General features: G+C 36.6%; 1 protein-coding gene and 1 long non-coding RNA gene across 2 annotated transcripts in view; both read left to right on the top strand.

Moving 5' to 3' along the window:
- The window catches only part of LOC108360484 (uncharacterized), a 76,228-nt gene extending 66,648 nt beyond the window's left edge, over nucleotides 1-9,580 (top strand). Inside the window, exon 4 of the long non-coding RNA XR_001847117.1 lies at nucleotides 8,188-9,580. This is a non-coding gene — a long non-coding RNA (uncharacterized LOC108360484). The remainder of the gene's footprint in view (nucleotides 1-8,187) is intronic.
- Arl6 (ADP ribosylation factor-like 6) lies at nucleotides 573-4,944 on the top strand. Its single transcript, XM_017612771.1, has 5 exons — nucleotides 573-1,039; nucleotides 1,103-1,231; nucleotides 2,054-2,182; nucleotides 2,256-2,913; nucleotides 4,853-4,944. The coding sequence occupies exons 1-4, from the start codon at nucleotides 862-864 to the stop codon at nucleotides 2,399-2,401; spliced, it is 582 nt and encodes a 193-aa protein (XP_017468260.1). The 5' UTR covers nucleotides 573-861; the 3' UTR covers nucleotides 2,402-2,913; nucleotides 4,853-4,944.
- Nucleotides 9,581-12,833: the final 3,253 nt, after the last annotated feature.

Here is a 12,833-nt window from a genome sequence, read left to right as displayed (position 1 = left end):
TGATAATGGTTTTTGATTTGAAATATTACAACATTGGTATAAATATGGGAAGGAAAATACTCAGATTTATTGTTTTAATATTATCAAAGTAGCAAGGCCGATGATAATACTCACAATTTATGAAACTTCAAAAAAAATTATTATCCGTCAAAAGTTGTTTATTGAAACTACCTTCTTTTTTGTATCATGTACGTATCTAATACATACATTCTTGCCACTGCTAATCACATGAATAAAAATCAGAAAAACGAAAATGTGGCGGCAATATTTCTTGTTTAAAATGTTTTAGATCTATCGCACACCACGGACTTTTTCGGCCGCCGATTTAGTTGGGCTCGCTAGTCTTTCCATTACGGCACAACTAATTGGTCGGAGCGATTGAGTTGGTGTAGTGTGCGCACCTCCATACATCTTCATGTACATATTTCATCTAAGCCCTACAATTTAAATAGGCGGCCGATAAATTCTGTGGTGTTCGGTGGCTCTTTTAGCTGCATCCTTACATCTATTCCGTGTGTTGCAATATCCATGGAAGTTAATATTTTCTTAATTTTTTATGAAGAAAATTATTTAAAAATATTAGAAAATTCCTCTACTCCAAAAGCTGGATTTTTTTTTAAGTTGGTACAACAAAAAATACAAAGCACGTTTTCTGTCCGATAGCTGACGTGGCGGATAAGAAGAAGTGAAACTACCTTCTAAAAATAATTGTATCATGGGGAAGACCTCTGCATATTCTTCCTTAATTCTGGCAATGTTGACCAACCGATTGTCATAGCAACGATTTGTTATTCCATCATCAATCAGACATTCAAGAAAAAAGCCTAACAGCAGCACGCAAGCAACATAGACTGGATTAAAATGGGAATGTTTAAAAAAATATCAACCTTTTTTAAAAGTAAATCCGAAAAAGTAACAGTCATTGTAATTGGTCTGAACAATAGCGGTAAGTCAACCATAATAAACCACTTTAAATCGCCGCATGAGCAAGCCACCATCACAGTACCTACAGTGGGATTCACCTTGGAACAGATCAGAAGTAAGCGTGCAAAAAATATTTTAAGTGTGACTACCTACTAGCAATTTTTTTGATTGTTTAAAGGTGAAGGAGTGCTGTTCACTATGGTTGATACTTCAGGTGCTTGGCGTTATAGAAGCTTATGGGAACACCATTTTAAGAACTGTCATGGTATAATATATGTAATTGATTCCAGCGATCGAATGAGATTAGGTATGATTTATATACTTCATACATACATATACAGTGTATAAGCACTTTGAAATATTTTAAGTATTATTTTACTTTGGTTCCCATTAGAAATCATACCTAAAATGTATCGAAATTTGGTATTTTTATTTTTTTTGAACTATCTTCTGGGACTTGTTTGAGAAATACGGTGTTCACATGAGGCGATTTTCCAGGCAATTTTATCGGCCGTCTTCACGTGCTGGACGGCGCAAGCGAGATCCCACACGTTTAAACCGCAAAAAGTGCGAAGCATATTTTTTCTGGCACACCGAGCGGTTTGCGAGATATCGCATGCTTTCAGCAATCATTTGAGTTGTTTGACGGGTATTTACTCATTTCGCAGAATTCTTCAGAGTAGAAACATCGTTTATTTTGGCGACATTTTACAAAAGCAAAAGTATGATGTCAAATGCCCAGTCAATAAAACTCTATCTCGCTTGCGAGAGAAAAAAATCAGAACGCAAGCAAGATTTCCAAGCATGTGAAGACAGCCGGTTAGAGGAGATAAGTTGAACCAAAAGTTGAAATGTCGTTTACACCAGGCGATTGTTGTTTTCAACTTAAAGCTGCCTGTAAAATCGCCTCATGTGAACACCGTATTAGTGTAGACGTACAGTGTGGAACACCATATAAAAATCACCATCACACCATCATAAAAAATAATGCTTTATAGATCGAAAGTCTGTATGTAAATGTCACTCTATAAAGCTTTTTAAAACTATTTTATTTTTTACGAATAAGGCTATATGATTCCAAGTTAATTATATAAGCGCTAAAAAAAATAAATTTAATTTTAATTTATAGTTGTGGTGCGAGATGAGCTTGACACTCTTTTGAAACATCCTGATTTGGAAAATCGAAGTATACCCATACTTTTATATAATAATAAAGTGGACTGTGAAGATTCCTTATCCAGTGTAAAAATAGCCGCTGGTAAATAAGAAATTAGATGAACATTATTTAAAAAAAAAAATACATTTGCAGTTTTAACAATTTTGACTATTAGCTTTAGGTTTACAGAATATCGAAGACAAGCCATGGCATATTACACCAAGCAATGGAATTACTGGAGAGGGCTTGGAAGACGGTGTTCATTGGCTGGTGCAGCAAATTAAATCTATGAATTCTCACAATAAAAAGTTCAAACATTAATATTTAATAAATTTAATTAATTTAAAGTTATTTGGCTTAACGTCAATGTGTTCCAAGCTCAAAAAATTAATTGTTAAGCTACAATTTTATAATCAGCATCATTGCGAGAGTCGCGTCGAATGTAAGTCGTTTTTCGAGAGTCGAATCGTATTGAAAATTTCACGTCATTACTAAGCGCACTTAAACTGTTGTCAGTCAGATGTACATATTTTTCGTCATAAATGAAATAATGACATCTTATTTGTGAAAATTGTCGTGTTTTTGTTCTTGGTTAATAATACATTCTCCCAGGTAGAGAATGTTTTTCCCAGCATTGACGTCGCGATTCCAGCATGTACGGCAGTTTGGACAAAACTGGTACCTGTGTGGCGATTTGGACGTCAGGTTTACGTTGTAACATTTTGCGCAAAGTTTGGTTGTTCTGAATTCATTAACCATCAGAATATCTGCTTGCTGTTGTTTTAGTGCTGCGATTAGTAACCGATTTGGTGTACGCCTATATCCACGCATTGGTGAGTTTGAAGCAATCTCTGTTGATCCGATGCAGATTAACGTTTTCTCTTCTTTGTTTGGTACCAGTTGTTGCGCGATTTTGTTGCAGGCTTTTTGTCGGAAAATGTATTTCTTCAGATTCAGCCGAGCCACCTTTCGTTGCGAATATATTTTTTGTGTTTGCTCCAGTATTTCAAGTTCAAATTTACAGTATTCTTTAAAATTTGACGAATTCGCAGACAATTCTGATTTTGTAGTGAAATCTTTCGTATATTTATGTAGTTTTATTTTGCGAGAATAGAAACCAGATAAGTGTTAATAGTAAGAATTTTTGATTTTCACGGGAAAATTGTTCTGGATGCCAGCTAAAATGAGCCGACACCCAGGATCTAGCCCAATATTGTTGTCGTATTTTGTTCCGCGTATTTTTATTAGATTACCTTCACAATCGGTTTCATTTGGTTTCAGTTTTCTTTTTTTGCCTTTGGTTTCATTTTGTATTTTCTTTTCCATCGAAAAAGATACCGACACTCGATCGGTTTCAAGTGAAGAAAACGTTTTAGTGCACGTTGAAGGAATTTTAAAATATTTTCCAAATTCACTTTTATCGAAGGAAGGAAATGGTCCTTTGAATAATTTCAATCGACACAATAGGTGGTACAAAGCAAATCGATCGTATCTCACGTAATGTAAACCGTGTTTTAGTTGTGGTATTAGTGAAAATTTTTTTATTCATTTGATTTCATTATACCGTTGCAGGTTATAAAATAATTCGATGGAAGACCAAAATAGTTTGACATTCTTTATTTCGTGTAGCTTTTGCCCGTTCCATTTTAAATCGGTACGCATACGTACAAGTAACGCTTCATCTGGGATATTTTTGGTATTTTTTTCGAATAGGTAGCTCAGTCCTCAAATTTAAAATATTTTGTTAGGTATTTATTCGCGTTTTCCACAAATAAATTCGACCGATACGAACTATCGTACAACTTGAGGTTTTTTCGCAGCATATTATACTCCTGGTCTATTGTATATTTTGGTTTTTTCTTTACCATTAGATGTTAATAACAGTCCAGAAAATTTATGGGTTCAAAGTTTCGTTGTTCCCAACGTTTCATAAGTGTGAAGTGAATATATCTGGACACTTCAACAAATAGAAGAGACATTTCCTGTACATCCTTTAATATTTGTTGAAACACGGCGTCATTTTTGCATGATGATTTTAATGCTTTTTTCACCACGGAAATTGTTTTATTAGTTTCTGATTCTTTGTCGCCATGCGGCCTTTCTAAAACTATCTATCTATCTAAAAACTATCTTTCTAAAACTGTTTGTTAGTAGAAGGATGAGCTTTATAAACTATAAACTACGCACTTATGGAACGAGAAAACGACTTGGAAAATACCACGGGTAATCGATAATCGACTAACAGTCGTTTATCTACTAGTAGTCGCCACTCGCAATAGAGGTGAAGATTTTATCTGCATGCTAACGAAAAATAATTAATTCGTAGGGACGCTGCGGCTGAGAGGGTAGAGGTGCGTACTACCACGGTCATCCCTCCGCAGGCAGTGACAAACCTCGTGAGTGTATTTCTGCTGTCGGTTCCTCCATTTATATGAGAAGCTCGGCCAAACAGTTCTAAACATAATTTTTTTTTTAAATTATAGAATACATGCATACATCTTTACATCGTGAAATAATTTAACTTGGGTTTGATGAATCGAAAGCGGCTTATTAGGCAGATTCTGCAATTCAATTCCTAGTAAATTTCCACCAAAGAAATTTTGAATTCAAATTGAATGGGGTTGAAATCAACTCTGAAGAGAATTGCAAAACCTGTGTGTAAGGAAAAAAGTTCAATTATTTAAAAGGGCATTAAAACAGCTTTCGTTGTATAGAGCACTAATAAAGTCTTAGGCATTTCAGAATCGATATAATTTTTCACTTTACTTCCAGCGACTGGCAGAAGCGTATAGACATCAAATGGACATTTCTGTAGCGACTTATTCAGAAAAGGGGTTTCAGAGGAAAAGCTTTACTACGCCGAGCGATTATTTGAAATACATTTTTAAACAAATGACATAATTTAAAAATAAATTGGATATTTGAAATATAAATTCGAAAAGCTTTGTAAAGAATCGGAAGACTAATAAAATACCTTAACACAGTGACTACTTTGGGTATTTGAATTGCATTGCTTTTTTATCTGCATCCAACTTCAACACGTAACGTCTGTCAAAAATGAAAATTCCATTTGCACAGTGCTAGCGCCGCGTTATTGTCGGATGCTCCATACAAATTGTATGGGCATGAGGATTTTTGACAGTTTGGCGCATGATGCGCTACTTTAGGGACAGCAGTATGGCTGTCCCGGATATCCTCATTACTTTATCTACCGTTTTCTTACTGTCATACCTAAACAAAAGCGTCAGCGTTGTCTGGCTGTCAAAATATTCTCATGCCCATACAATTTGTTTGAAGCATACCGAAACAATGCGGCGTCAACGCTGAGCGGTTGGAAAATCCGTTTGACGAGGCGTTAGGTATTGAAGTTGGCTGCAGAAAACGGCGAAACTATTATCTTCGTGTTACATACGACGCATTTGACGTAGCGTTCACGCTTTTGCTTAGGTATGGCACTTCGTCGCTGACGCTAACCGTCAGAAATCGAACCGCCAATCGCTTTTGTTTAGGTATGACAGTTACATACGCATAAAATAAAGAGTTGGCAACCTTTTTTCATATTTTGGCGTTTATACTTTGTTGTAATGTTCGTAAACAAAATATGTATGTGGGAATCGCCAGTGACGATTATAAGTGTAGACAGGGTTGCATGCTAATACATTACTTAAGGAAGGTCTACTCCCAAAACAGCAACAAGAAAATTAATGCAATTATTAATTCTATTACAAAAGAATAAAACAAATTTAAATTACATTTGTGAGAACATTATTCCTAAAGATTTATAAGGCTACATCGATATTCCGCAGCTTTGAGGAAGGTAATTTGCTTCATATACCTTCCACTTTTAGCATAATTGAGAACCCTTTTTAAGTGCTATTTGCAACTTTGGTTGGCTTTCGATTTGCTGCTGCCGTTGGCTTATTTCGTTTTCGACTTCGGTTTGGCTCCTTTGTGCTCGTCTAGTGTAATTAATTAAATGAAATACACATTTGAAATAAAAGTGAGAATGGCTATAAAAGTGTAAAGTATTGTTAAGTGCGCCGAAGGTGAAATTTAAGATAACATTAATAGTTAAATGCTTGTAAATTTGCATGCTTTGTCCCTCTTGATACACCTTTTTCGTGGTTGTGCCAAATGGAAAGTCACTGGCGATGCCTGTATCGTGAAAATATGTAGCTTAGCCCAAGGCAGCGATTAGTATTATAATTGCCTTAATTAATGAAGAAATACATGTACAAATAAATTTAATATGTACAGATAAAAAAGGTAAGGCATAAGGATTCTGTATAATCGAAGTAGGAAGGAGAAAATATAAGAAAAAAGGCATAATAGTAGGTGATAAAAAGGAGAGTGGAAAAAGCGTCTTTGATACAAATGAGGTTGCCACCTCGAACGGTAGTTTGGTGGAAACAATTTACGGGATTTAGGTACACACCAATTATAGGATATTGAATATTGAAGTTGAAGGTGCTTATTCTGTAAAAACCTATATCGTACTAGCTTAAGCAAGGCGAATTTATACAAGGTGGTGTTGATGGCGAATTAAATTTTCGCCGCGGTACTACTGAATGTCAAAATGATGTGTTTGTTGTAAACAAGGCGAATTCATTTTGCAACAAACATCATTTTGACATTCAGTAGTACCGCGGCGAAAATTTAATTTGCCATCAACACCACCTTGTACAAATTCGCCTTGAGCTTAATACTATGTCTCCATTGTGAGATTTACCTATCAAGATTTAATAAATCCAGTTGCTAAATCACAACCGTCTCCATTGCTACAACGAGATATGTTTGACGTTCACATTTTTAAATATTTGACGTTTTCTTATGTCTGATTTCATGAATACAGTTGCGGACACTGAAATACAGAGAGATAAAAGGAATGTACCAGCAGCGGAGTTCCATAATGTGAATTCTTTATTATTATTCGTGGTAAATACGTATAATATATAGTTTGGAAAATGTAACAAATGGTACAATATTCGGAATCATTTTCTCGAATTTAAGAAAAATTATCAAACAATATAGTATATTTTTAATATTTTTATTGAGCTTTGTACCACGATTGTTTATTAGGAAAAATTGAAAAAGCAACAAAGTCTAAGCGGTAGAAGTTATAGCAGCTATTTCGGAGATCACCACATCTCCTCATCAGACTTCTTTTTTTCCAGACTTCAGCAGGGATCGAACCTGCGTAATCGATGTTCAAAGTCAGAAGCGTTAACCACTGACCTATGTACATCCCGTAAACTCTTGTTGCTCCCTGCTGAAGTCTGAAAAAAAGAAGTCACATTTTAACCAAATCGTTTAACACCGAAAACTTAATATTCTTGTAAAAACTCATAACATTTATTTGAAATGTATAACAAAACATATCATTAATTCCGATATACATATACCTATACATGCACTGATCCCAAACTATTGGCATAAGTCAGAATACGCCCAGTTAGGGTGTGTTCAGAAATGCATCAAGTCAAAGCATCAGACGCATTTATTTCTAAATTATAATTGATGGAAATGTTCAATACGCGCAAACACGGATAAATGTCTAATTGGAACTTAGATGCATAAATAAGTCATTTCCATCCCTTACGGCCATTTTCACCATCTCTGGTTAATAGGGAATTTACATGAGGCGATTTTTCAGGCGATTTTTAGTTGAAAGCAACAATCGCCTGGTGTAAACAGCCTTTCAACTAATCGCTTACAACGAAGTTGGTCTGCTCCCTACTTTTGTTCAACTTTTGGTTCAACTATTCGCCTGTGAAAGTTGAATCATGTAAATTCCCTATAACAGTAACCCGCAGTTAAACATCGTTACCGACGGTGCTGACTCCATTCATTCAGGGCCGGTTGTTCAATGTCTGATTTGCACAAATCAGAGGTAGAATCTCCGGTTAAATACAACGACTGCTTTATCGATCACATGTTATAAGCATGATGTTTAACCGGCAAGTAGTGATAACCGGACAAAACAACCGGCACTTAACATTGGGTCGGTAACAATGTTTAACTGGGGATTAGCGTTAACCAGAGATGGTGAAAACGGCCGCTACAACAACAAAAGCAACAAAACGGCCCTAATAGTTTAGAAGTAAAAGAGACTGGTGCTTTGGCTTGACGCATCTCTGAACGCACCCTTAAGTTTTTTTTTTTTTTTTGTAATGGTATAACAATGTTTTGATGCAAACTTATATTGTAGTTGCAATGGAGGGGCCAAGGGGGAATTTTCGAAAAAATCCAGATAGAACTCTTATTATCTTTATTTAGCTCTTAAGTTTGATAAACCGCTTGAGTCGACCGGTATGTCATTTTAATCCTCAGTAAATATACATGATGGAAATAACACAATTAGTTGAGTTGATAAGAAGGTCTAATATTCTATTCTATTGGGAGTAGGATTTTCAACATCGATTTTTCCGATATCGATATTGTTCAGCCCGATATATCGCCATATCGAGTTTACATGCAATGAATTAAATCGAGTCATAATACCGATACTTTCTTAAATATCGAACATTCCTACCTCAATAGTAGTTGAATCATGATTCAATTTAAATTTTCGAATTTCCTTATCCACAGTACGACCTCGATAGACGTGGCACAATGAAGGAGTGATTAACGTGACGTTCAATTAAAAATTTTCATAATTTTTTTAGTTGCGTAAATTGAGCTTTTATCGTTTTTTTTTTCAGTTTAGACGCGTTCACAGACCTAGAACTGTAGTTTAATAATATAATTACTATATTTTGTTACTAATCCAACCTACATAGTTTATATATTAGAATCCATTCAATGAAATTTCTGATATAAAAAGTTGTCATCCACAATTGCAGTTGGCAATGTTTTTACTTTATTTCACTTACATACATACATCGCAGAACTTAGAAAACTAAGAAGGTGCATAGCAGTTTTCTATGTGATTTGCTTACATATATTTTGTCTAACTATTTTTTCCTCATTGTCATTGCTTTGTTGAGTTTATTTACTCTTTTATCGGTTGCTGTTCTTTATATGAGTCTTTCTATATTCTCGTGGCCGGTTGTTTTCTGCTCGTTTTCTTTTGGTTAGAGTGGGATATAGTAATTATTTGAAAAGAAAACTGTGGAGATGAGGTGCTTTCAATAGACTACAACAGAGTTTAGTAGTATATGCTTTAGAATAGATTGAGGGGTCGGGATTAAAAAGTACGGTGGATATAACCAAACTTAGAATTTTTCTAGCAATTCACGATACAAAATATGAGATGCGGGCTATTAAATCACGGACATAAAAATGTATAGTAGAATATGCGTGTATATGTTTGTGACTGCATCTATTACATTTCGATGTTATGTACATCCAAAATAAAGATACATGTATATGTACATATAAATACAGTGCCGGTAATAATAATTGCACTATGGTGGATTTATGCTATCTTTAAGAGGAAAAGCAAAGAACGTAGATAATAAGGAAGGACAACACGTTCTAATTGTAGCGGGTGTGAATAACAGGGGCTATCTCTCCGAACTTTCTCGCTTCTTCACTGCAAAGTGTCTAGCCCTCTCCCCTACGAAATCCTCCGCGACCCTGTTCACAACCTGGACGAAGGAGGTCAGGCTACCGCTGGGGATTCACGTCGATGACACACCAATTCCGACGGTGAATAACCCCAAAATACTCGGAGTAACATTCGACAGCCTGCTCTCCTTCTCTGCGCACTCAACCGCTATTGTCAATAAAGTACAGAGCCGCAACAAGGTCCTCAAGTCGCTAGCCGGCAGTACTTGGGGCAAAGACAAAGAAACGTTGCTGGCAACATACAAGGCAATAGGCCGGCCGGTTTTGAACTACGCAGCGCCAGTGTGGTCGCCAGGGACTAGTAGGACGCAGTGGACGAAGCTACAGACTGTACAGAACACCGCACTCAGGACAGCGACAGGATGCCTCTTGATGTCGCCTGAACACCACCTGCACGGCGAGGCGCAAATGCTCCCTGTAAAGGAGCATAATATAATGCTCTGCAAGCAGTTCCTGATCGGGAGCCACAGAAGTGGCCACCCAAGCAGACAGCTGCTTGCAGAGGAGCCCTCGCCTAGGCACGTCAGGAGGCATCTATATGAACTGACGGACGAAGTCCAGAGGTTCATTAAGCAACCTCTGGACCCGACAGCGTACAGACAGGCCCTGAACGGCATTCACAGGGACTCAGTCTCGAGTTATGTAGACTCTAGACCTGTGAATGCCGTTCTAGGCATACCACCCCCGGACATAGACGAGACGGAGCTTCATCTGCCTCGGGAGACACGCACAACACTTGCACAACTTCGCTCCGGCTACTGCAGCAGGTTGAACTCCTACCTGAGTAGGTTGAATGAGGATGTGCCGAATGAGTGTCCGGCATGCGGAGAGACCCCACATGACTCGAAACATCTCTTCGCATGCCCGGAAAACCCGACAACCCTAACGGCCTTGTCCCTGTGGACAAACCCCACAGAAGCTGCACGCTTCCTAGGGTTGCCGTTAGTGGAACTTGACGACAACGACTGAGATACCAACCGATCTGGGCGGGGTTGTTGTAGCCGCTACAACAACAACAACAACAGGGGCGTGCTTCTCTTTTCAGTCAATCAAAAAAGTATTTGGGCACTCTCGATACCATTATAACGTGTTGTCCCTGTTTATAATCTACATACAGTCATCTGAAATGCAAAAAGACGTAAAAACATCGTTGATGAAATGGAAAAAGTCTTGACTTATATTTTAATTTTTTTTCATAAAAATATGTGAGGAGTTGTAATTCGAGGGGAAACTTTCCATTATTGCCGTTCGTTAAAGGTGCGGTGGGCGAAGGGGGNTAAAATATCGCAGTTTTCGTATTTCTGAAAATTACCGTTATATGGGAGGTAGGCGTGGTTATTGTCCGATTTCGCCCATTTTCAATACCATCCGTCCCACGCCCAATAGAAGTGCATGTACGAAGTTTCGTTAAGATATCTCAATTTTTACTCGAGTTATCGTGTGCACAGACGGACGGACGGACGGACAGACAGTCACCGCTTAATCGATTTCTCTTTTCATTCTGATCATTTATGTATACATTTGTCTATATCTATCTCGCTTCGTTTTGCCTGTTACAAACAACCGTTATGTGAACAAAGTTATAATACCCTTGTGCACAAGTGCGCTCGGGTATAAAAATGTATTGTGCAAATGAATATTTAACATTTTTCAAGCGAATAAACGCAAATGAAAGTTTTGATTTTTGGCGATTTTTCTAAGGGTCCCTACAGGAACAGTGATAGTCATTTTATTGATCATGTGATACTCACCGGTGATGGAGATCTCAATCAAGTACTTCTATCAACTTTTTAAGAGCAATATGCAAAACGTGATGTAAACATTTGTGTACATGTGATCTTCCGTCTTCCTCCGACTTATGGTCTTATTTATCGGTCTCTTTTCAACCAATGCAAAATTTGCAAATGTGTTAGTAAGATAAATGAGAATGTATTAGTTTCCATCACACAATTCTTGTAGGGTACCCTTCAAGTTTTATCAATTTACAGTTATGTATATGGTAGTCGGTTTGTTCTGTTATAAATACATAAGTACATATATAAAAAACCCAAAAACCAATTAAGTTAAATTTGTAAAACTTGCCAAAATATTTCCAATGCTTTTAAAGACAGTTTATTATACCTCATATAATAGTGAATTAGTTCATCACATAATTTTAATTAAATATAGTGATCTTAATATCGTGCAAAATTTTAACAAAATATAGTGGTCTTAATATCGTACACACTCTTCTTATTTGGCTCTGTAATTACATAAACCCTGCTGATATACAGTTCAATGCGAGTGGTAGCGTGAGCTTTTTATTTTGACCAATATCTTCGTTATTATCAACTTTTTGCTATAGTTGAGACATGAAAAGATAGAGAATTAAAATATCTTTCAACATTATAGAACAAAAACTAATTTAAAATGTATAATAAGCCTTTTTTTCAAGCTCACACTCAACTGTGTGCGTACGCAAAGCATTCGCATGTGAACGACAAGTTTTGACAGATATGTGTGAGCGTTCATAAGAATACAAATGGAACTCTTAGCCTTTGCGAACGTTCACGCTCACGCTCGCATTGAACTCTATATCAAGCTTAATACCATGTTCTGACCGACATCGAAAACATGTTTTCGTTGCTAAAACTAGTTTTCGACCTAAAACATGTGTTTTCGTACATGTAAAATCTGTCAAACGAAAACCAGTTTTCGCTGAAAACTACTTGAAAACTCACGTTCTACTCGTTCCAATCGGTGTCTTCACTAGTTTTTTCGGTAATTCTCTAGGGTGGGGTAACAACCCCTAAAAAAGGTGCGGAAAAGTCGGGAGGGGTTCCAAATGACGCGTTTCGGCCCCCCTAATAACAATCCGGAGGGGGAGATAATATTATTAACCATTTAAAAGTTATGAACAAAAAACTTTTGTTAAATTTCGTTGTTTTCTATGAGCAATTACCACGTCAAAAATGCACTAAATCACCAGTTTCCACTTTTAAAACACTACTAAAACGTTTCCGGTTATTATTTTATGCAAACCAAATCATTTATTCACTTTTATTTTATATATTTCGTTAATAAAACAGAGTAAACAAACTTTGCGCCTGCTAAAATTATTATAACCTCAAATCGCTGGTATTGCCACTTTATTTCACATTTCATTTGCGCTATTATACTCAGTTTACACTATACACTTCTTCTT

The sequence above is a fragment of the Rhagoletis zephyria genome, unplaced genomic scaffold (genome assembly GCF_001687245.7).
Source record: "Rhagoletis zephyria isolate East Lansing unplaced genomic scaffold, Rhagoletis_zephyria_1.1 Rzeph_scaffold_00580, whole genome shotgun sequence".
NCBI lineage: Eukaryota > Metazoa > Arthropoda > Insecta > Diptera > Tephritidae > Rhagoletis > Rhagoletis zephyria.
The sequence above is the reverse complement of the archived record's forward strand: the minus strand, read 5'-3'. Positions and strand labels throughout refer to the sequence as shown.

Bases quoted from the DNA above. Each gene is read 5' to 3' on its own strand.
- Arl6 (XM_017612771.1), top strand. From the start codon at position 862: ATGGGAATGTTTAAAAAAATATCAACCTTTTTTAAAAGTAAATCCGAA. The intron at 1,232-2,053 runs GTATGATTTATA...TTTAATTTATAG, and splicing joins CAGCGATCGAATGAGATTAG to TTGTGGTGCGAGATGAGCTT. The intron at 2,183-2,255 runs GTAAATAAGAAA...TTTGACTATTAG, and splicing joins CAGTGTAAAAATAGCCGCTG to CTTTAGGTTTACAGAATATC.